This window comes from Polypterus senegalus, chromosome 12 (assembly GCF_016835505.1).
Source record: "Polypterus senegalus isolate Bchr_013 chromosome 12, ASM1683550v1, whole genome shotgun sequence".
Classification (NCBI taxonomy): Eukaryota; Metazoa; Chordata; class Cladistia; order Polypteriformes; family Polypteridae; genus Polypterus; species Polypterus senegalus.
The window spans coordinates 128,478,800-128,500,505 of NC_053165.1; the positions used below are offsets into that span (position 1 = coordinate 128,478,800).

At 37.7% G+C, this 21,706-nt stretch overlaps 1 protein-coding gene across 2 annotated transcripts in view; it reads left to right on the forward strand.

Moving 5' to 3' along the window:
* Positions 1-21,706, forward strand: part of znf592 (zinc finger protein 592) — a 98,725-nt gene that overhangs the window by 58,816 nt on the left and 18,203 nt on the right. Inside the window, exons 2-7 of one of the 2 annotated variants that reach the window (XM_039773406.1) lie at positions 2,646-2,723; positions 3,318-5,635; positions 6,487-6,665; positions 17,831-18,004; positions 18,455-18,602; positions 19,115-19,363. In XM_039773406.1, the coding sequence (XP_039629340.1) occupies positions 3,338-5,635; positions 6,487-6,665; positions 17,831-18,004; positions 18,455-18,602; positions 19,115-19,363 (3,048 nt within the window). In that variant the 5' untranslated portion in view covers positions 2,646-2,723; positions 3,318-3,337. The remainder of the gene's footprint in view (positions 1-2,645; positions 2,724-3,317; positions 5,636-6,486; positions 6,666-17,830; positions 18,005-18,454; positions 18,603-19,114; positions 19,364-21,706) is intronic. The other variant, XM_039773407.1, reaches the window with a different exon arrangement.

Below are 21,706 nucleotides of genomic sequence, written 5' to 3' on the forward strand. Positions count from 1 at the left end.
GAGATCATTTTATATACTGTATTATTGTTATTAATGGCCGGGTATATGAAGCGCTGGTAACACAATAAACTACAGATCCCATAATGCAGCGCTTCAGCTGCCTTGCGAACACTTACGCGTTAATCAAGTCTAGCTTATGATGCTGCAAGTTATTGCGAAGCTAGCTCACACGATGCTGAAGAGAAAAGTTGATTCTGAAAATAGAGCCATTAAAACCGATGGGAGGCTGAGTATATGTTTACTGAACCCGTGTGTCTCATTTGTGGAGCTAATGTGGCTGTAATTACAGAATTTAATCTAAGACGGCACTATGAGACAAAACATCAGGGTAACCTGAATGCAATGCAGAAGATACAGAAAGCAGAATAATTAAATAAGAATCTGACACTTCAGCGGACGTTTTACCGTGCACAATCACAAAGTGATTTCAAGTGAAGCTGCTTTTATGGGAGACACAAATGCACCTTGCCCCACTTTCCCTGTTGCCAAGTAATGTTAAACCAAGTCGTCACTACGGTGTTCCCAAATCGCACTTTGCTGATAAACTGAGCGCACTGAGTTTGCGGCGCTTTGGTGACTTTGAAGAACAAAAAGTCCGTCTACATGCGGCTCGAACCTTGTGCATGTTTGGTAGCACATATCTGTGTGAGAAGCTCTTCTCAGTGATAAAGACTAACAAAACAGCACACAGGAGTCGCCTCACTGATGAGCACCTGCAATCCATCCTGAGAATCTCCACAACACAGAACCTCACACCAAACAGAAACGAACCTGTTGCCAAAAAAAGATGCCAGGCGTCCAGCTCTAAAATGACATATGAGCAAAGACAACTGAATGATTTGATTTGTTATTGCTGAAAGGAACACATTTTATTTATATTTCCAGGTTTTGTTATGCAGCATGTTCATATTTGAATTTGTATAATTTTGACAGGATATATTTTTATGGAGAGCAAAATCTTTTGGGATATTTAAAATCTAAGTTTATTTTTATATAAAATTACATAAGAGTAAAGAAATTTGAATGTTTGTTCTTTTAACGTTTACTTTATTTCTAACTTGTATAATTTAGACAGGATATATTTTTATGGAGAGCAAAATATTATAAGTTGTTTAAGGTTTGAGTTGATTTATTCAGAATAATATTCCTGTCTGTTTTACCATTCCTACCAAAGATATTTCTGTCGACTAAATAAAAATTCCTTCTATTTAAAATTTAAATAGAACTTGAACAAATCTGATAGTTCATAATATCCACACAGACTTGCACGTAAGAGCGGGAGTCATCCGTTTTAACAAGCAGCGTATTGCACTGATACGAAATAGCTGTGTGTGTATATATGTAGATATGTATGTATATGTATATATATGTTTATATATGTGTGTGTGTATGTATGTATATATATATATGTATTTGTGTGTATATATGTGTGTGTATGTATGTATGTGTATATATGTAGATATATATATGTATGTATATATGTGTATATATATGTGTATATGTATAGATATGTATATATATATGACAACAACACTCCTCACTCACAACAGTGACAAAACAATTACATTGACAATCATGTTACGTTATTTTCAAAATGTTTCCTTTTCTTTTTCATTGCTTCTTTAACACACTACTTCTCCGCTGCGAAGCGCAGGTATTTTGCTAGTATATATATATATATATAACCTCCTCTTTGCTCAATCAGCTGCTGGATTGCTGCCGTGCCGTGCATCTCGTGCGGCACACTTCTGTCATATCACCTATGTCCATGTATTCAATCTCTTTTCGCTTTTACCTTTTCATCAATATCGCATTGAATTTTGATTCCATGTTTGGAATTACAACGTGACAACACAACGTATAACTGCCCGTTAGTGAATATCGTTTCTTTCTCTCTACAAGAAATGTGTCTGGCAATAGCATTCACACAAATGAGAAAAGATTTCTTTTGTGGGATTTGACTTCCACCAAACAACTGATCTTTTAATTCTCGTGGATATCCCTCTTCATTGAGAAGAAACACTACATCTTTTTTTCACCTAATGGTAACACAAATTTGATGATCTACAGTACATGTCTCCGACTTAAACTTTAAGTCTAAACAATATATATAGTCTCTTTTTGCTGTTCCGTTATTTCACCGAGTAATAATTTCTGTTTGTTTGCGCTAATGCGATCTTTACTATCCTTTTTTTTTTTTTTCATACCTCCATTATCTCTAACCCTGCTGTGCACTGCGGCAATGTTTTTGAATTTCTTTACGACGTTCTACTTTGTCATCTACTCTTTGTTTTATTTCCAGCCCCGGGCGTGGTTAAATCTCTTGGCACAAAGACTCATCTCGCGGGACATGAAAGTGTCTCTCTGAGAAAATCACGTCTCGTCTCCTTCCAACCTTCCAAGATTTTTTTTTATATTAGAGAGACATATGTTTTATTTTTTACTGTTATTTTCATTAACAAGCTAAAAAGTCTATTACCACCTAAGGTGGTTCCTGCCTAATTTAGCTCTTCTTAGTACGTTTAGTAATTTCTGTGAAATATGTTCTCTTTTCTAGGAAAGGATCCCCCAGTTATATATGAGAGAGAGATTTTTAAAGGTGTAGGTCATGCACTTTTAACTCTATGCTTTTAACCTGCTTTTAGGCTCCTCTGGGCATGTGCCAAATGGGAATTTCAGCTCTGCAACTAACCTCCTCATTAGTGATCTCTAGAAAAACTCAGGTAAAAAAAAAAAAAAAAAAGTATACCTATTTTTTGTTAAGATTTTTGATTCATAGGCTTGCAGCACTCTTTAATTCCTTATTGCTTTAACCTGTGTACTTTGTAAATGGAACTGTTTAAGTTTTAAAGTTTATATATCAATAATTATTACTGTTTTTCATGTATTGAATATGTAATAATGAAATATTTGGAAGAAATAATTTACACTGTTATTCTGAACAGTAGTAAAAATAATTAAATGATTTCTACTCAATCTCAAATTATTATAAGGTATGTGAAAGAATTTTTACAGCATTTATCAAGTAATGAATAATTAGGGCATCTGAGAAACATGATTTTGTAATTAACCTTTTGTTTTTTTGTTTCAGTGAATTAAGAGTGTGATGATTTCTAAGCTTTTTTGTTTGCATTTTTTTCATCTATAGTATTTCTGCTTGGTTGATTGCATTCAGTGTACATTTAAAATCTGCAGTCTTTTCATTTTATGCATTTCATCACAGAAATCTAAAAGATGACTAATACTGATATTTTAAATGAGTAATTCTTAAAATCAAATTTTATGTTGTAAAGGTTTACATTTTTTTTTCATTGTAGGTTTTTTTAAGATTTCAAACATGGGTGACATGAAAACCCCAGATTTTGATGATCTCTTGGCTGCTTTTGATATTCCTGATGCCACTGGCTTGGATGCCAAAGAGGCTATTCAGTCGAACAGTGATGAAGTGGAAGGACACATAAAGCCAGCAGGGATGTGTGTGGATGAGAACATTGTCATAGCCCCTGATGTCCCAGTTGTCAGTGTAATTGTGAAGAACACAAGCCGCCAGGACTCTCTAGAATCTTGCCCTGAGAAAGACAGCAGTCCTTTTGGACAAAATATATTACAAAATGGTTTTCAGAGCCCGGATCACATCCCTGACTGTCAAAATGCCACACAGAGTACCTATGATTCTGCTTTCATGAATGGAAGTAGTTCAAGTAGCCTTCTTGAAAGAAATGCTGTTCAACATACTGACACAATGCCGTCTTTCTCTCAGTTCAGCCCTATTTCCAGTCCAGAGCCAGATGACTCTGAAATTAGTAATGCAGTTGTACACAAACCTGCAGACTTTCCTGTTCCTTCATTATTTGATACTTCAGAATGCTCTGTGTTAGACAATCAGAAAAACATAGCTGACTTCAATATGTTTGATCAGTGCTACATGAATGATGCTAAAAGCGAGAGTGCAAACATTCCTGATAAAGACTGTGAAATACACTGGGATGAACCAGTAACAGTTGAAGACAAAAAAACAGATACTGTCAAGCAGCATGCAAAAAAAAAAGACTTTCATGGCATGGATTTGCTTCCTTTGAGTAGTGTGGATAGTGATTTAGATGAGCCAGTGAAAGTTATTGAATCTGATCCAAATCTTTCATTATTAGCTCCATCTCGCCATCATATTAAATCTGAAAATTCAAAGTTTTCATCTTGCTTAGCTGCTCTAGCAGCACTCAATTCTGAAGAGGTAGACACAGTAATGGATGAACCACCATTAATAACAAGAGAAGTGTCTGTGTCATTGAAAGAAGTTAAAATCAGCCCTAAAATTTCCAAGTCACCAAAAAGTCCAAGAAGCCCATTGGAAGTAGTGAAAAGATGTGCCACAAAGCAGCCAGATAGTCCTGTGAGTATTTGTAGTGAAAGCAGTAGCAAAGCTTCTCCATCGGTCACTGCAGGCTCTCCTCCAGCCATTCCCAAAGTCAGAATAAAAACAATAAAGACCTCCTCCGGGCTAATTAAGAGAACTGTAACAAGTGTGCTACCAGATTCAGAGCAAGAGGATCTGCAGTCTCCACCAGAATCTTCACCATTGCAATATCCAGCTCTTGAGTATTCAGCATTAAATGTCACGCCTTCTTCATCACCCTCTCTTAGCAGTCATGAGAATACAAGTCACAGTGAAAAAATTAAAACACCTAAAAAACATTCCTCTACATTTGTTATTCCATCTAATGAAAACCAAAAATTAAGTAACAGGAAACAAGAAAGATGTGAAAAGACTCCAGAAGCAACCACTGCATCTTTACTCTGTAACGGGAATAGTAATAGCACTGTGAGTTCTCCAAATGTAGTCCAGCAAAATCAGATGACTTCAACTCTTTCAACTGCAAACCTCCTTCCAAAAGCTGTTCATTTGGCAAACCTTAATCTGGTACCCCACAGCGTTGCTGCTTCAGTTACTGCAAGGTCAGCTGCCCAGAGACAAAACCAGACACAGTTAACAACACAGGTTGTGTGCAGTACTGTTCCACTGGTACACCAGGTTAAAAAAGCTGCATCTACACCAGTCCCAACATTCCCCAATGCTGTAGTTGTAGCTTTAAATAAACTTTTAAATAGTGCCAATCCTGTTCCATTATATGTACCTAATCTAAACCCACCGGCAGAATGCAACATTCATTTGCCCACACGTGGCTACCGTTGCCTGGAGTGTGGGGACTCTTTTGGACTTGAGAAAAGTCTTGCACAGCATTATGGTAGGAGGAGCATGCACATTGAAGTAGCATGCAACCACTGTGCCAAGACACTTTTGTTTTACAACAAGTGTAGTCTACTTGCCCATGCTAGAGAACACAAAACTAAGGGTATTGTTATGCAGTGCTCACAGCTATTTATGAAACCCATTCCACCTGAGCAAATGTTTGCCTCTACTTCTGCATTTTCTTCTGTAACCTCTGCTCTACAGGCTACACCTATTACCTCAAATTCATCAGTGCCAGAGACTGTAGCAAACACCGAACCAGTTATGCCTTTGTATCCAGAAAAGGTGACTCAGCGTGGATTTAAATGTCTTGATTGTAATAAACAAGCCCCTGACTATCCTGCACTTGCAAGCCACTATCAGAAACCTGGACAATCTGGCTGGAAGGTACGTGTTTAATGTAGTAATTTTTTTTTTCTAGTATGATTATATTCATCTCAAATTACGTGTATTTCAACTCATCATTAATTTTGGGTTCAATATCCTTGGAAAATGTATCATATCTGTTGTTGTTCATTATATTAATTGGCCAACAAATTCACAATTCTAGAACATCTTGGTTTGTTACATGATTAACATAGTATGTTATTAACAGCAATCAACATATTGAAAATCCACTCCATTAGAAAATCAGCACATTTAAACCTATTGCAGTTGAGGTGCAAATAATGATAATATGTTAATGAATGGCAAAGGCTATTTTATTTGTAATGTGGCAGTCATCCATTGTCTGAAACAGAAACAAATATAAAAGTTTGAGTCTGTTCTAGCAGCAAGAGTAATTGCAAGTCAGGAAGAAACCGTGAAGGCAGTTGCTAGATACTCTTGGTATTATCTGTTTAGAGCCAGGCCTAGGGGGTTATCTATCACTCTTTCTCAGGGTCAAGTGAGAGAGAGATATAAAGGCAGTAATGACTTTAGGGCACTTAAGGTTCACCCTGCATTTCCCAATCTCTGATCCTAGCACCTGACGTTGGATTGGTTTACCTGTCATAAGCAAATGCCCCACAGACTGATATTTAGCATCTCTAATCCTGATTAACTCTTGTATAAAATATTAGATTAAAAACTACATGGGGTAAGTAACAATAAAAAAGTATGTCATTTTTGGGTGAAGTAATCCTTTAAAGAACAGTATATTATATAGAAGTGTGTTCTGTTTGATTGTGTATTTTGCTTAAATTTTGAGATTATGTGTACTTCAAGTTTATACAGATTTGCTTTTGTCCTATATTTAGACCTGCAGTGAGTGTTTGATGATGCTGCCTAATAAATGCAGCTACGCTGCTCATCAAAGAATCCACTCTCGCAAGCCTCCTTATTGCTGCCCTGAATGTGGTGCTGTATGTCGGCCGTCAGATTTTCAGAGTCATCTCAAAAAAAATTGTCTTCACTATGCACGCAAGATCGCATATAAGTAAGTAATGCCTACAATCAGAACTCACCTATTAATTTTAATATACTGCAGTTTGAAATAAATATTTACCATTTTATCTGATTTTCCAATTTGGGTGTTGCCTAGTTCATAAGACTAGTAGTGATGCTCATTGTTCATCTTTGTCTTTTTGCTAGAGTCTTTTTTCTTGCAAGACTACCTATTTCAGCCAGATGCAATCCTCAACTTCCCTCCTCTATAATTAACAAAAGATAGACAGGATTATTAGTGTGAAATAATGTAATGATTTAACCCAAATTTGTATGTCCATGCAGACCATCCTTACAGCCTATAAACACTTGGGTCAAGAGCATGTATGAAGAAATGTGAATTAGCCTGCACAATTCAGTCTAACTGGTTTCTATTTCAAGAATGCATTAACAAATACATTATCAAGAATTACAAATTAATCCAATGTTTTGCTTACAAGGTAGATGTATTAGGGAGGCCAATTATTTTAACTTAGTTATTTATAATCTTGTTAATTCTCAACAAAATTATCCCTTAATAACAAATTTAGCGTGAAGCATTTAGTTTTTAGTAACATAAGATAATAATACATTTTTTTATGATATATGAAACATTATCAATAATGCTTCCCTTAGACCAGGGGTGTCAAAACCTTTTTCACTGGGGGCCACATACAAAGAAATATACGAAGGGCTGTGCCACCCACTAAATGCCTCACCTCCTGTGTATTAAGCTAGCAAAATTAATCAAATATAGGTAAATTATGCTTCATAATTGAATGTGCTTAAAGAAAAAACAGCATCACAGCTCTCCATCAATGGGTTTTCATTTATTGTATTACTAACCATCCCCCGCGGCTTCGCCTGCGTATTAGTGAAACGGGACAGTGAGGAGGGCCCTGCCCAGTAATATAAAGAAGCTGATACAAGTAAAAATACTTAAGTGATGGTATCGTTATTTGAGTATAGTTTCAGTAATTTCATTTACTGATAAATTAAAAGGTGGTAAGGCTGCCCTCCTGGTATTGCATGCAATCTTTGCTTCCATTTGGGAGACTGGCATCATCCCAACTGACTGGAAATGGGACTTGCCGTACTTGTCTGGAAAGGGAAGGGTGATCGCCTAGATTGTAACAACTACAGGGGGATAACACTGCGCTCAGTGTAAGGTCTTTGCTACGGTCGTCCTCAATAGGATCCGTAATCACTTGCGCACCTACCAGCGACCGGAACAGTCTGGTTTTACGCCTAAGAAGTCTGCCTTCAACTGCATCCTGCCACTGAAGGATCTCATAGCGCGCAAATGTGAATATTTGCAGAGTTTCTTTTCAGCCTTTGTCGGTTTTCGCAAAGCGTTCGACTCAGTTGATATCCTGAGGGTTCACGGGATCCCCTTGAGGTTGCTGAATATCATGGCTGGCCTCTCTCTCTCTCTCTGATCCCTAGCTGGTGTTGGGTCTAGATCGGCTCCTAAGCTGCTGTGGGTGCCAGTGGTTTTCGGTTCTCCTTCACAACTCGCTTCCATGCATGACGATCGTTGGCGATTGTTCTGGCCTCATCGAGATTTATTCTGCGATTTCTGGTGTAATCTTCAATCTGTTTTAGCCATGTTTTCTTCGGTGCCATTCGTTGGATTCGCCACTGGGTGGGTCGATCACGCCAGAGGAGTTGGTGTGGTAGTCGGCTTGCATCCATTTGACATACATGACCAAACCATCGCAGTCGACGTGTTTGAATTTGTTCCTCGATTAGTGGTAGGTTGTCACATCTCCGTCGGATGTCCTCATTTCGAAGTCAGTCTCGGAATGATACTCGTAATATCTGCCGGAGGCAACGCATCTGGCAAATTTAGAGTTTGTTGAGGTAAGCCTTGAGTATCGTCCACGTTTTGGATCCATAAAGTAGAATCAGCAGGATCAGCGTCAGGAAAAGGCGGATTTGGTCGGAGTGGAAATATTTGTTCACTTCCACAAGCACCACTTTAGAGAAGCGAATGCTGTGGTTGCTTGACCTATTCGACTGTGGATCTCCGCCGTGGACGTGACTTTCTTCTGTTCGATCAGTGAGCCAAGGTATTTGAACTGCTGAACTTGTTGTATTTGGATGCTGTCAAGATGGACAATTGGAGTGTCAAGGACGGTCCTAAGCCCGGCTGAAAAAGGAGGAAGGTGGTCGCCCTGCCGAAGTGACCAGAACCGGGAAACCGGGGAAAACAGGCACGAAACCAATGGTCAGTTCCGAATCAAATTCTTCTTCTAATTTTCATGGCTGGCCTATACACTGGTACTGTGCAGGGTGGAGGCAGGACCTCTGCGTTTTTCCCAGTTGATTCTGAGGTTCGTCAGGGGTGCATTCTTGCTCCTATTCTGTTCAATGCTTCTATGGACTGGGTGTTGGGCAAGGTCGTGGGGTCCAGCGGCTGTGGGGCATCTGTTGGTGAAGAAAGATTTAAGGAACTTGACTTTGCTGACAATGCTATGATCTTTGCAGAGTCAATGGAGGCTCTGTTTGGGGCATTCGAGAGACTGAGCGAGGAGTCTGACTGTCTGGGCTTGTGAGTGTCCTGGATAACAACCAAGATCCAGGCCGTTAATGACCTCTTGGGCACAGCCATCAGTAGTGTGTCTGTTTGCGGAGAGTGTGTTGACCTTGTTGAGAGGTTTACTTACCTTGGCAGTGACATTCATGTCTCTGGTGACTCTTCCTGAGAAGTCAGTAGACGGCTTGGGAAAGCATTGGGGGGTCATGAGGTTGCTGGAAGGGGTGTGTGGCGCTCCCGATATCTATGCAAAAGGACGAACATCCAAGTCTTTTGAGTCCTGGTGCTTCCTGTCTTGCTATATGGTTGAGAGACATGGACACTATCCAGTGACCTGAGACAAAGACTGGACTCCTTTGGTACTGTGTGTCTCCGGAAAATCCTTGGGTAACGTTGGTTTGACTTTGCGTCAAATGAGCAGTTGCTCATGTAGTTCCGAATAGGCACATTACCTGCATTGTGAGGGAGCGTCAGTTACAGCACTACGGCCATGTGGCGTGTTTCTCCGAGGGTGATCCGACTGGTAAGATCGTCATTGTTGGGGACCCGATGGGCTGGACCAGGCCAAGGGGTCACCCAAGTAATACCTGGCTATGGCAGATAAAGTGTAATTTCCGGAGGTTTGGACAGGACTGTGCGTCTGCCTGGGGGGTTGCAAACCGGGATCTCAAGTTGTTTTGTGTTATAGTGGGTGTGGCAACGCACTTTACCAGTGCATGCTCCCCAACTTGACTTGACTTGAACACCCTTTTTAAAAGGGGCAACCCAGTTGGCACCCTGACATTTATTTTAAACTTGTGTGATCTCATATTGTCAGTGTGAAGTGAGAATTTGAAACAAAAGGAAGAAATTTTGGGAAGGGCAATTCAAAGTGAGACCCCCTTCCAGGTAGGTTTGGCATGCAGTAAGTATAGTCAGAGCATGCTGCCAACATCAAGAAACAGTCTATCTGTGATGGGATGTGCTGGGATCGATCTTCAGATCTTTCAATAGAAGACCTTTGCTGGTTTTGGCAATTACACTGGTCTTCAGCACACACTCCGAAGAGGACAGATTGGTATGATCTAAAGGGTGCAGGCCTCAGGGTGCAGATTCCAGAGAGAATAATGTCAGTGTGTTGGCAACATTTGAATTGCCCATTCACTTCATAATGTTATTATGTTCGAGTGCAATAGTCAGCTCTGGTACCCCTGACTAGGACAGCCTAACTAAAGGAGAAAAGAAAGACAGTAGTCTTAACTCAGGCTGTATTATCACCTCCACAAAAAATGTAACAGAAAGGTGGGCGATTCACTACCCGCCTTTGGCCGCACTGTGTTCATTCTTGGTGGTCGGACGCAGCAGGCAGCATACTATAGTGGAGGTGACTGTGTGGTGAACCGCCCCTCACTGCCCCCATTCATTCTCAATCGCAAGCCTGCTTGTACTGTTACGCACATAGCAGGAAGTTGTCTCTGGTCAGTACATCAGACGTATTGATGACGGGTGCCTTCCTGCTGTGATAGCGTGTACAGTGCTGTGCAGAAGAGCTCATCTTAACCTTTTTTCTTCACCCTTCAAGAATGTCTCTGAAATACAAATCTGATGGTAGTGCTGGTGATACAGTAAAGAAGAGAAAAACCATCACCATTGAAAATAAAGTAGAAATAATAGAAAGGTCAGAGAGAGGTGAAACTCCATCATTCATTGGTAGAGCACATGGTTACAGTCGGTCAACAACAGCATTTATTAAAATAATGTACCTGTTCCGACTTACATACAAATTCAGCTTAATTACAAACCTACAGTTCCTATCTCGTACGTAAGCTAGGGACTGCCTGTACTAGAGTGCAAAATATTAAGAAGAGTGATGGAGACAAAATACAAGAAAAAAGCAATCCCTGAACATATGGGCAAATATTTCATAGGTTAAGAGAGCAAAGGTTACACAAAGGGCTGGAAGCAACATGGCCAAATGCTTACATTGGGTAAGATAAATGAAATGTGTTAGTGGTTAGGAGTTTTGGAGAGATTTCTAAAAATATTTTTGTGGGCATTAATGGAGCAGAGGGAAGATCAAAGGGCTAAATAGAGCAAATTAATGGGTGTAGCAGGAGTCTTTTACAAGAAAAGAATGACGTGTGAAAACTGCTTTCTTAACTGAAGTCAAGTCAAGTTGGGGAGCATGCACTGGTACAGTGCGTCGCTGCACCCACTACACAACAAAACTCGGGATCCCGGTTGGCAACCCCCTAGACAGACCCACCCTCCGGAAATGACCCTCTGTCTGCTCCAGCCAGGCATTACGTGGGCAACCCCTTGGCCTAGTCCAGCCACTCTGGTCCCCAACAATGAGGATCTTACGAGCTGAATCACCCTTTTGGAAATGCGCCGCATGGCCGTAGTGCCGTAACTGACGCTTCCTCACAATGCAGGTAATGTGCCTCATTCGGGACTCCCTGAGCAACCGCTCATTCGACACAAAGTTAAATTAACGGTACCCACGGATTTTCTGGAAAAACAGTACCAAAGGAGTCCATTCTTCGTCTCAGGTCACTGGATAGTGTCCATGTCTCGCAATCATAAAGCAAGACAGGAAGCACCAGGACTCTAAAGACTTGGACGTTCGTCCTTTTTGTATAGATATTGGGAGCGCCACACACCCCTTTCCAGCGACCTCATGCTCTCCCAATCCGTCTACTGACTTCATAAGAAGAGTCACCAGAGACATGAATGTCACTGCCATGGTAAGTAAACCCCTCGACAAGTTCGACACTCTCTCCGCAGCCAGACACACTGCTGATGGCTGTGCCCAAGAGGTCATTAAAGGTCTGGATCTTGGTTTTTATCCAGGACACTCGCAGGCCAAGATGCTCAGACTCCTCACTAAGTTTCTCGAGCGCCCCGATCATAGCCTCCATCGACTCCGTGAAGATCACAGCATCGTCAACAAAGTCAAGATCCGTGAATCTTTCTTCAACAACAGATGCCCCACAGCCGCTGGACCCCATGACCTTGCCCAACACCAAGTCCATACAAGCATTGAACAGAGAAGGAGCAAGAACACACCCCTGACGAACCCCAGAATCAACTGGGAAAAACACAGAGGTTCTGCCTCCATTCTGCACAACACTCACATTACCAGTGTATAGGCCAGCTATGATATCCAGTAACCTCGAGGGGATCCTGCAAACCCTCAGGATGTCCCACAGGCAGCTTGATCAACTGAGACGAATGTTTTATGAAAATCGACAAAGGCTACAAAGAAACTCCAAAGTGGAACGGCTGTCTGCATGATGTGAAGACAACAATGTATCTCTCAATGTTAACAAGACAAAAGAGATAATCGTGGACTTAAGAAAATCACATCCCACTCAGCATCAAGGGTTTAGAAGTACCAAGTTGCTTGGTGTGCACATAACTGAAGAACATACATGGACACATAACACCTCATCACTAATCAAGAAAGCCGAGCAGAGACTACACTTCCTGAGGCGGCTGAAACGAGCAAGTCTTCCCCCTTCCATCCTCACTATGTTCTTTTTTTTTTTTTTTTTATTTTATTAATTTTATTACAATCCATACAAAGCAATCAAGATTTTACAAAAAGAAAAATTGAGTTAAGAACAGATCGATCCCCACCCCTGAGAGAGAGAGAGAGCCAAATAACGTTAAATTTAAGGCTTGTAAACATACCTAATTTAAAAAAAATTCTCTGTGCTTTATGAACTTATTTTAAAATATTACTGATTAGATCCTGCCATGTTTTGAAAAAGGTCTGTACAGATCCTCTAACTGAGTATTTGATTTTTTCCAATTTCAAATAATATAACACATCGGTTTCCCACTGACTTAAAGAGGAGAGTTTGGATTCTTCCAGTTTATCAGAATAAGTCTGCGTGCCAACAGTGTAGTGAATGCAATCACAATTTGTTTGTCTTTCTCCACTTTAAACCCTCTGGAAGAACCCCAAACACAGCTGTTAATGGGTTAGGAGGGATTGTGAGTCCAAGGCTGTCTGACAGGTAATTAAAATTTTTGTCCAGAATAATGTTAATTTGGTGCAGGCCCAGAACATGTGACCTGTTGAGGCTGGGACTTGGTTGCAACGTTCGCAGGTTGGATCATGTCCTGGAAACATTTTGGAGAGTTTTAGTCGAGACAGATGTGCTCGATATATAATTTTGAGTTGTATAATTGTATGCTTTGCATATGGAGCTTGAGTGAATTCTCTGCATTGCTACTTTCCACTCCTTTTCTGATATATTAATTGAGAGATCTTTTTCCCAGTGTCCTCTTGGATCTTTGAAAGGGAGGGATTGTAAAAGGATTTTATATATTGTAGAGATGGAGTCTAACTCCTTGAAATTGAGCAATAATTTTTCCAGCATGGATGAGGGTGCAAGATGAGGAAAATCTGGAAGGTTCTGTTTAACAAAGTTCCTGATTTGAAGATAGTGAAAGAAATGTGTAGCTGGAATGTTAAATTTGGAATGTAATTGTTCATAGGATGCAAAGGCGTTGTCTATATAAAGATCTCTAAGCAAGTTAATTCCAAATTTTTCCAGATATTAAAACTGCATATGTTTGTGAAGGTTGAAAGAGGTGGTTCTCTTGCAGAGGTGCCACAGATAGAAGCTTCTCCGTCTTAAAATGCTTTCTACATTGGTTCCAGATTCTAAGTGAGTGGAGCACAATTGGGTTATTAGTGTATTGCCGATAGCGTGTGTTTATTGGAGCACAGAGCAAGGAATACAAAGAAGTACTGCAGGATTTTACTTCTATTGCGGTCCAAGCCTGTGTATGTTCTTCTATTTGTGTCCAGGTTCTTATCGCCTGTATATTTGCTGCCCAGTAATAAAACTGGAAGTTAGGTAGAGCCATGCCACCTTCTGCCTTTTGTCTTTGTAGGGTCGCTCTTTTGATGCGTGGATGTTTTGAATTCCAAATAAATGAGGTTATTGTTGAATCTAATTGCTTAAAGAATGATTTATTAATGTATATTGGGATGTTTTGAAATAAAAAAAGGAGCTTAGGAAGAATATTCATCTTAACAGTGTTAATTCTTCCAGCTAGTGTGAGATGAAGGGTTGACCATCTATGCAAGTCTTGTTTAATTTTTTCCATGCAGACTGCGAAATTTTGTTGATAAAGAGCTTTATGTTTACTTGTGATGTTTACCCGAGGTATTTAAACTGTTCTGCAATGATAAAAGGTAGGGTGTCTAATCTAATATTATATGCTTGAGAATTCACTGGAAAGAGTACACTTTTATTCAGATTAATTCTGAGACCAGAGATCTTTTGAAATTCTGTGAGTGCTGCTAAGACTGCAGGCACAGAATTTTCTGGGTCCGATATATACAGTACCATGTCATCTGCATATAATGAGATTTTCTGTTCCAGTCCTTCTCTGCTAATCCCCTTTATCTGATCAGTATTTCGACAATGTATTGCCAGTGGTTCAATGGCAATGCAAACAGCAGTGGTGACAAGGGCATCCTTGTCTAGTGCCACGTTCTAGTTTAAAGTAGTCTGAGCAAATGTTGTTGATGCAAACTGAAGCTTCTGGGTTAGTATACAGTAATTTAATCCATGCACAAATGTTGGGCCAAACCCAAACTTCTCCAATGTAGTAAAAGGTATTTCCATTCAATCATGTCGAATGCTTTTCTGCATCCAATGATAATAATATTTCTGGGGTGTTTGATTTAGTTGGTGAGTATATTACATTAAACAGGCGTCGAAGATTTGAAGATAAGTGTCGGCCCCTAATAAATCCAGTTTGGTCTTGTGATATTACAGAGGGGAGCACTTTCTCCATCCTTCTGGCTATGATTTTAGAGAGTATTTTAACGTCATTATTCAGAAGTGAAATTGGTCTGTATGATGCACATTGTAATAAGTCCTTATTTTGTTTTGGAAAGACAGTGATTAGTGCTTGGCGAAAGGTTTGCGGGAGAGATTGGTTATCTCTGGCTTCTGTAAATGTTGCTAATAGGAGGGGAGCTAGCTGAGCGGAGAATTTCTTGTAAAACTCTGCAGGGTAGCCATCAGGGCCTGCTGCTTTTCCGCCTTGGAGTGACTTTATAGCATCTAGTAATTCTGATAACGCCAGAGGTTTATCAAGTACTATGTATATCAAGTACTACTAAGTCACTATGTTCTAAAGAGGCACCATTAAGAGTGTTCTGACCAGCTGCATCACTGTCTGGTATGGTAACTGCAACATTTCCGACCGCAAGCGCCTGCAAAGGATAGTGAAGACGGCAGAGAATATTATTGGGGTGCCTGTCCCTTCACTACAGGACATATTTTACAAACGCAGTATCCGCAATGCCTGCAGCATTGTGAAGGACCCCTTACACCCCTCACATTGATTTATTACACTTCTGCCATCCAAGAGAAGATACTGCAGCATCAAAGCCAGATCTGCCAGGCTGCTGGAGAGTTTTTACCCCCAAGCTGTCAGACTCCTTAACACCATGCTGCACCCTGGGATCTTCCACACTACCTCAGACACCTCTAAAAACAGAACTTTTGTACATGCAGGCCACTTTCCTGCAAAGACAAGTGTGCATGTAGAAAACAGCTGAAAATCTCATACTGACCTTTAAGTATTTTGACACTCTTGATATCCTTCTGCTGTGAAACATTCTAACCTGTCATTGTTTACACATGTCTTAAACAACTATTATCATACACTGATAATTTCTGTATTATCTATATCTATTATTTATTTATTTATTATATTACATATTTGTTGACTATATTTATGTATCTAGATTGCAAAATAAATACCATACATTGCATCAATGTTCATATTGATAACTATACATCAATATTACTGCTACTTCTTTGTCTTGTCTTTGCACAATGTCTTGTTTGTGTTTTAATTTTAATTTTAAATTTAAATTTTAATTCTATTTTTAATTTATTATTTACATGTCATGTTGTTACACTGTGGGCCCTGTGTCCTGAGCTTCGCAATTCCGTCTGTCTGTATACTTGTAAATGCTTCAGATGACAATAAAGTTCACTTTGACTTAAGTGTTAAGGGTTTACATGGCCAGCTAATTGGATTATTTGCAGAGCAATATACCTTTGTTAATCGGGTTTTTCAGAGACCAATAAACCAAATTCTCTAATCAAAACAATGGTTTATTTGGCATTATAGAAATCAGGTTTCTGTGACTAATCAGATTATTAAAGTACATATAAACACTCTAAATGAGTGGAAGGGAAGGAGCCCAGAGTCGTCAACAATGTCACCCAGTGTCCTTAGACCCATAAGACTCATTTTGAAAAATAGGGAACTTCTCGTCTCATAACTGACACTTTCAGGGAATCAGGACTTGAGCTATTCAGTAATGAATTATTTGCAGTGTTAAGAATGGGTGCTGCCAGAACACATATTGAGCTTGCGCAAAGCAATTGGTTGTCCTCTGCAGGATCAGGCTTATTGGGTAACGTGCTTGTTGCATAATGTTTAGAACATTTAATACCAGACTTTAAACAGCTCTTCTTCACACTCTCCTGGTCTGCCAGAGTGATGATTCCAAGCCGCTGGTGTTGTACTAATCTGAAGATGTGTGCTAAACCAAGACAGTTGCCCCTGTGTCACAGCTCCTATCTCATGTACTTGAGTACTAAAGTCACGGCTCCTATTTTGAATGAAGTCTTAAGACTGAACCTGCCTTCTGTATACAGTAATAAAGTACCTTTATTTTCCTTGGAAACCTGGACTCGCCTTCCTGTGTCTCCTGCAATTGTGTGAACCAAGCTTGACGATACCTGTATAAAAAAACAGCGCTTCTTATACTGCAAAACATATTTTATTGGAAAATGAGATGTTAGATGTAACTATTTTAATAGAAATATAGGTTTGAATACAGAATGAAATTGAGATTTTTTTTTCAGTGTACACTGACTCCGTTTCTTACTTTTTTTTGTTCATCACAAATAAAATTTCAAGAAGCACTGTGAAACTTAAACAGTGCATGATCCGCATACAACAAAACTACCCATGCAGATGCTCAGTGCAGCACTGACTCAGAATTCAGCTATACTTGTATGATGTCTGTCTGAGACCGGAAACTTCTCAACAGACTGTAACTTTCTTTTGAATTCCCGAGACTCTGCAAAAGTATAGGCTCTGCATTAAGTGTTTTCTACATTATATTATTATCTTTGGTGGCCATTTTTGGTCAAAAGAAATGTTTGTTGTACCGAAATTAAAGTTTTGTTAAGACAAAATCTGTTAAACATGATGTTGTATGAACTTTTGTCCAGGCCAACAAAAGGTATTCGTTATTCTGAAAATTTTGTTACTTCGGTATTCACTATAACGGGATCTGACCTATATTTTGCTATTCCAGCTGGGATGCTGGGAGAGAGCATGCACCGGACACTACCTCCCCCGGAACTCTAGATGGCAGCTCCCATGCATTGCAGCGGTGCCTCAGATTCCCACAGGGTTTCATGGGAGTTGAAGTTCGGCACACCCCTTTTGGGTTCCATGCGTGAAAGAATTTATGTGTGCATCTGTCTGGGTCAGTTTTGGGGAGTTGTGCTTCCTTCAAGCCACAAGAGTTATTTTAGGACAATTTGATATCTTATGCCGTTTTAACTTCTTTTGCTTTTTTATTTCTGTTTCAACAGGTGTCTTCACTGTGATAGTGTGTTCATGTATTTTCATCAACTTAAAAGTCACACAGAACAAAAACATTGTGAAATTCTACACAAGTGTTCTGTTTGCACAATGGCCTATAGATCAGCAGAAGGTGTAATCTCACACATACAAAAGAAACATGCAACAACCAATGCATCCACACAGTAAGTAATATATATAGTATTTATGGTTTTGTTTGTTTAATGGAATTTAAGTTCTTACATTTATTTTTGTATAAAGATGCATATAAATAAAGTATAAGTGTTTTTAAATAAATCAGGTATCTTGTTTAATTCTACAAAATGCTTTAAAGCTTGGGTTTTTTCTTACCAACTAAATAGTGTTGGCATTAAACGGAAAAAATGGGAGTGCTTTGCAATTTAGTGACAAAAACGAAGATACAATTAACCAGAGATTAATATTTGTGATTAAGTCAATTTCCTGAACATTCTGGATATAAATACCTTTATGAATAATCTGTGACAATTTGTTAATGTCATACATTTTCTTTCAAGATTGTTAATTTTAGCTTCTGAACATGAAATATTGTCATATTTTGTATATTGAGGGCATGTACCAGCAAGCAATTATTTTAAACTATGAATATTTTTTAGGTTGATCTATAGGTGCTCCTGTGAGATCATGTTTAACAACAAGAAGTCATTATTTCAGCACATCAGTAAACAGATAATCTGTGTGTTCAAATGCCCTGAATGTCAACTTGCATTTATGCAAAAGATGTTGTTGATGCAACATTTCAAGGTTTGAATATGTTTGAATTTATATATTTTTATATTTCTGTTTTGTAAATCAGTTTAATTTGTTCTGTATCATAGTTTCTTCCAAATTGTATTTTTTAATGTAAGTGAAAGTGGCTAGATAATTTTTTCAGTTTTGTATATGTTGATAAAATGTAAATGTAAATTTTCCAGTTACTAACAAGAAATGTCTTTTCAAAATCTTAATACACATTATATACAAGAAAGTTGGAAATTTGCTTCAAATTCCAATATATTTCATATATTTGAAAAATGTTGGAAATTTGCTTCAAATTCCAATATATTTCATATATTTGAAAAATGTTGGAAATTTGCTTCAAATTCCAATATATTTCATATATTTGAAAAATGAAGGAATTGTAATCCTAAAAGCCACTTTTCACTTTTTATTGAAATTAAACTTTTATTGATTCTTTTTGTTTTTCTAAGTAGCTTGTTATAATTTAAAAAAATGTATGTGGTTATGCCTTTTTTCTTCTTTTTTTTTTATTAAAGAGTGTACATGCTGCTCCACAAACAAAAGAGGTACCTGAAACGCTAAGAAATAATGTAAATCTATCATCTGATCATAAGGTACTCTTTAGTACTATCAGACAGCTTAATAGCACAGACAACTTGAAAGATACACCTATGCCGAAATCAGAATCCAATTTAAAAAAGGCAGGCTGGAACTGTGCAGTGTGTTCGCAGATGCTTCAAGATAGAGAGGCATATGTACATCATATGAAGAAAAGTCATGGAAAGGTAAACATAATTTCTTGTTATTAAATCTTAACTGGTGGGTAAAAAGAGAAATATTGTATGTAAATGTAGAGAACTATATCAGTGTTTATCAAATGTGGTATTTAAACAGTTAAAAATCAAATGACAGTCAATAAAACAAATTTTGCCAATGCTGACCTATATTACAATTTTGTTTTTGGTAATGACCTTCCATCAGAGATTTCTTTGGTTATACTTCTGTGTTTAAAAGTGTTCTGCTGTATATTAAGCTCTTTCCTATACCACAAAGGACACTTAGATTTGCTTTTTACCAAGGTTTGTTAATGAATAGTCAAGGACTTGAAATTGAAAGATCTTTTGTTTTACTATTTATAGTTATCCTACTAAGTCACTTTCTCTTTAATACTTAGAGTATAGCTAACAGATATTGTTGCATGCCATTATATGCTAAACATGTAAAGTTCTTAAAGTTTCTGTATCAATAATTCATACATAAACATCTGTTTCTGTCTGTCTCTGACTGTCTTCGACAGTTTTACATACTTAGTTCCATATTTCGTACTTTAATGAGGTAAAGTACAGTAGTAAGCAAATATTAATATTTTTTACTTCATGAAATGAGAAGCAAGACATTAGAAGATAGCAGACATTAGACTAATTTAGCAAGAGGGGTAGATTAAGACTCAACATTTTGAAACACTCCTTTAAAACTATTCTCTGTCGGTACACAGGAATTCCTACTAACATGTCAATTTATAAAAAAAGATAATTACCTGTTGTTAGTGATTTAAACTTTTTTCTTTATATTAGCTGTAATAAAAACATTAAATTAGATTAGGAATATTCTGATCAGGTTTTTTAAGGCAGATAAGCAACAATTGATTGGCCAATTCATTTATTTGTTTATTCTTTATCCCTTTAAAAAAACTTTTTACACTAATCTCCTGCATAATCAGACAAACAGAAGTCATACTGTATATATATTAAAGTGCATTTTGATAATTAAACTATAGGCCACTGATGTTAACTGTTTATTTTCTATTAACAAAATTAAATTCTGCAGGCTTATTTTTCAGTGACCATAAAATAGTAAAATAAATTAAGTTTCCTTAAAATACATACTTCAACTAATAAAATATGTACAAAAAATATTTATCAATAATACATATGGCATAAAAGAAAATGCTTCTCATAATTACAAGCTATCATATTTTTATGTAATGTACTTATCTGAAACAAGGTTTAATTAAAAAAATATTTTCACCATTTCTCTAACAACAAAATAAGTATATATATTCTCACACAATCAGTTAATTGATATTGGCAGTTAACCCCTTCTTAAATGTAAATATACACTTTAAATCATTAATTTTGCAGCTTTTTGCTGTGAAAATATAAATTTACTGTATCTATGTGGGTGTTTTTTTTTTCTTCAGTGTATCAACCAGATATTCATAATGCTTGAGGTGTAATTATAAAATATGGATTACTATTTTAACTATGTAGTACTTGTTTCTTATCAAAACATATGCTGTATGACAAACAGCAACAAATAATAAACACAGTACAAATCTTTTAAAAAAGCCTATTGTTTACTAAACAGCAATTTCAAATTTGTCTTTTATCTTTTTCAATTAAAAGTGTAAGCTGCTGCATTTTAAACAAGCTCGCTGTCTAAACTTGAGCAGTATCTGCTTTAATTTAAAGGACAAAAAAAAAAGATCTGAATTAAAGTAGTTTGTCTTGCCATTTCTCTAGTTACACAGGACTATTTTGCCAATTACTTTTTTTTTCAGTTTATCACTTCACTTTCTTTAACGTAAAGGCTAGTATACCAATCACCTCTCATTTACTGATAAAACAAGCTTCAACTTGCTGCTTTTTGCTTACACTGCAGAACGTTTGCAGCTGAAGAAAAAAAAAAGATATGCGCATATTCACCTACCATAATACCTTGAATAAACAACATTTATTTATATAGCACACTTTCATACAAACAATGTACCTCAAAGTGCTTTACATGACGAAGAAAGAGAAAAAAGAGAAAATGAATAAGAATTAAAATGAGGGAACACTAATTAATATAGCATAAAAGTAAGGTCTGATGGCCAGGGAGGACAGGAAAAAAAAACACTCCAGACACTAAAGTGTAAAGGAACACTGCAACTAAATATACATAAAGCTTAGAAAACCAGGGGCTGAAAATATAATTTTTTGTGACAAGCCTTTTTACTGATCACCAATTGAGTCTTTTTTAGTAAAACTCAGCCAGTTTTGATTAATCAGAGTATCCCTAAACTAGATCATTAAATATTTAAACTATATGGGCAAAAGTTTGTGGACAACTAACCATCAGACCTATAT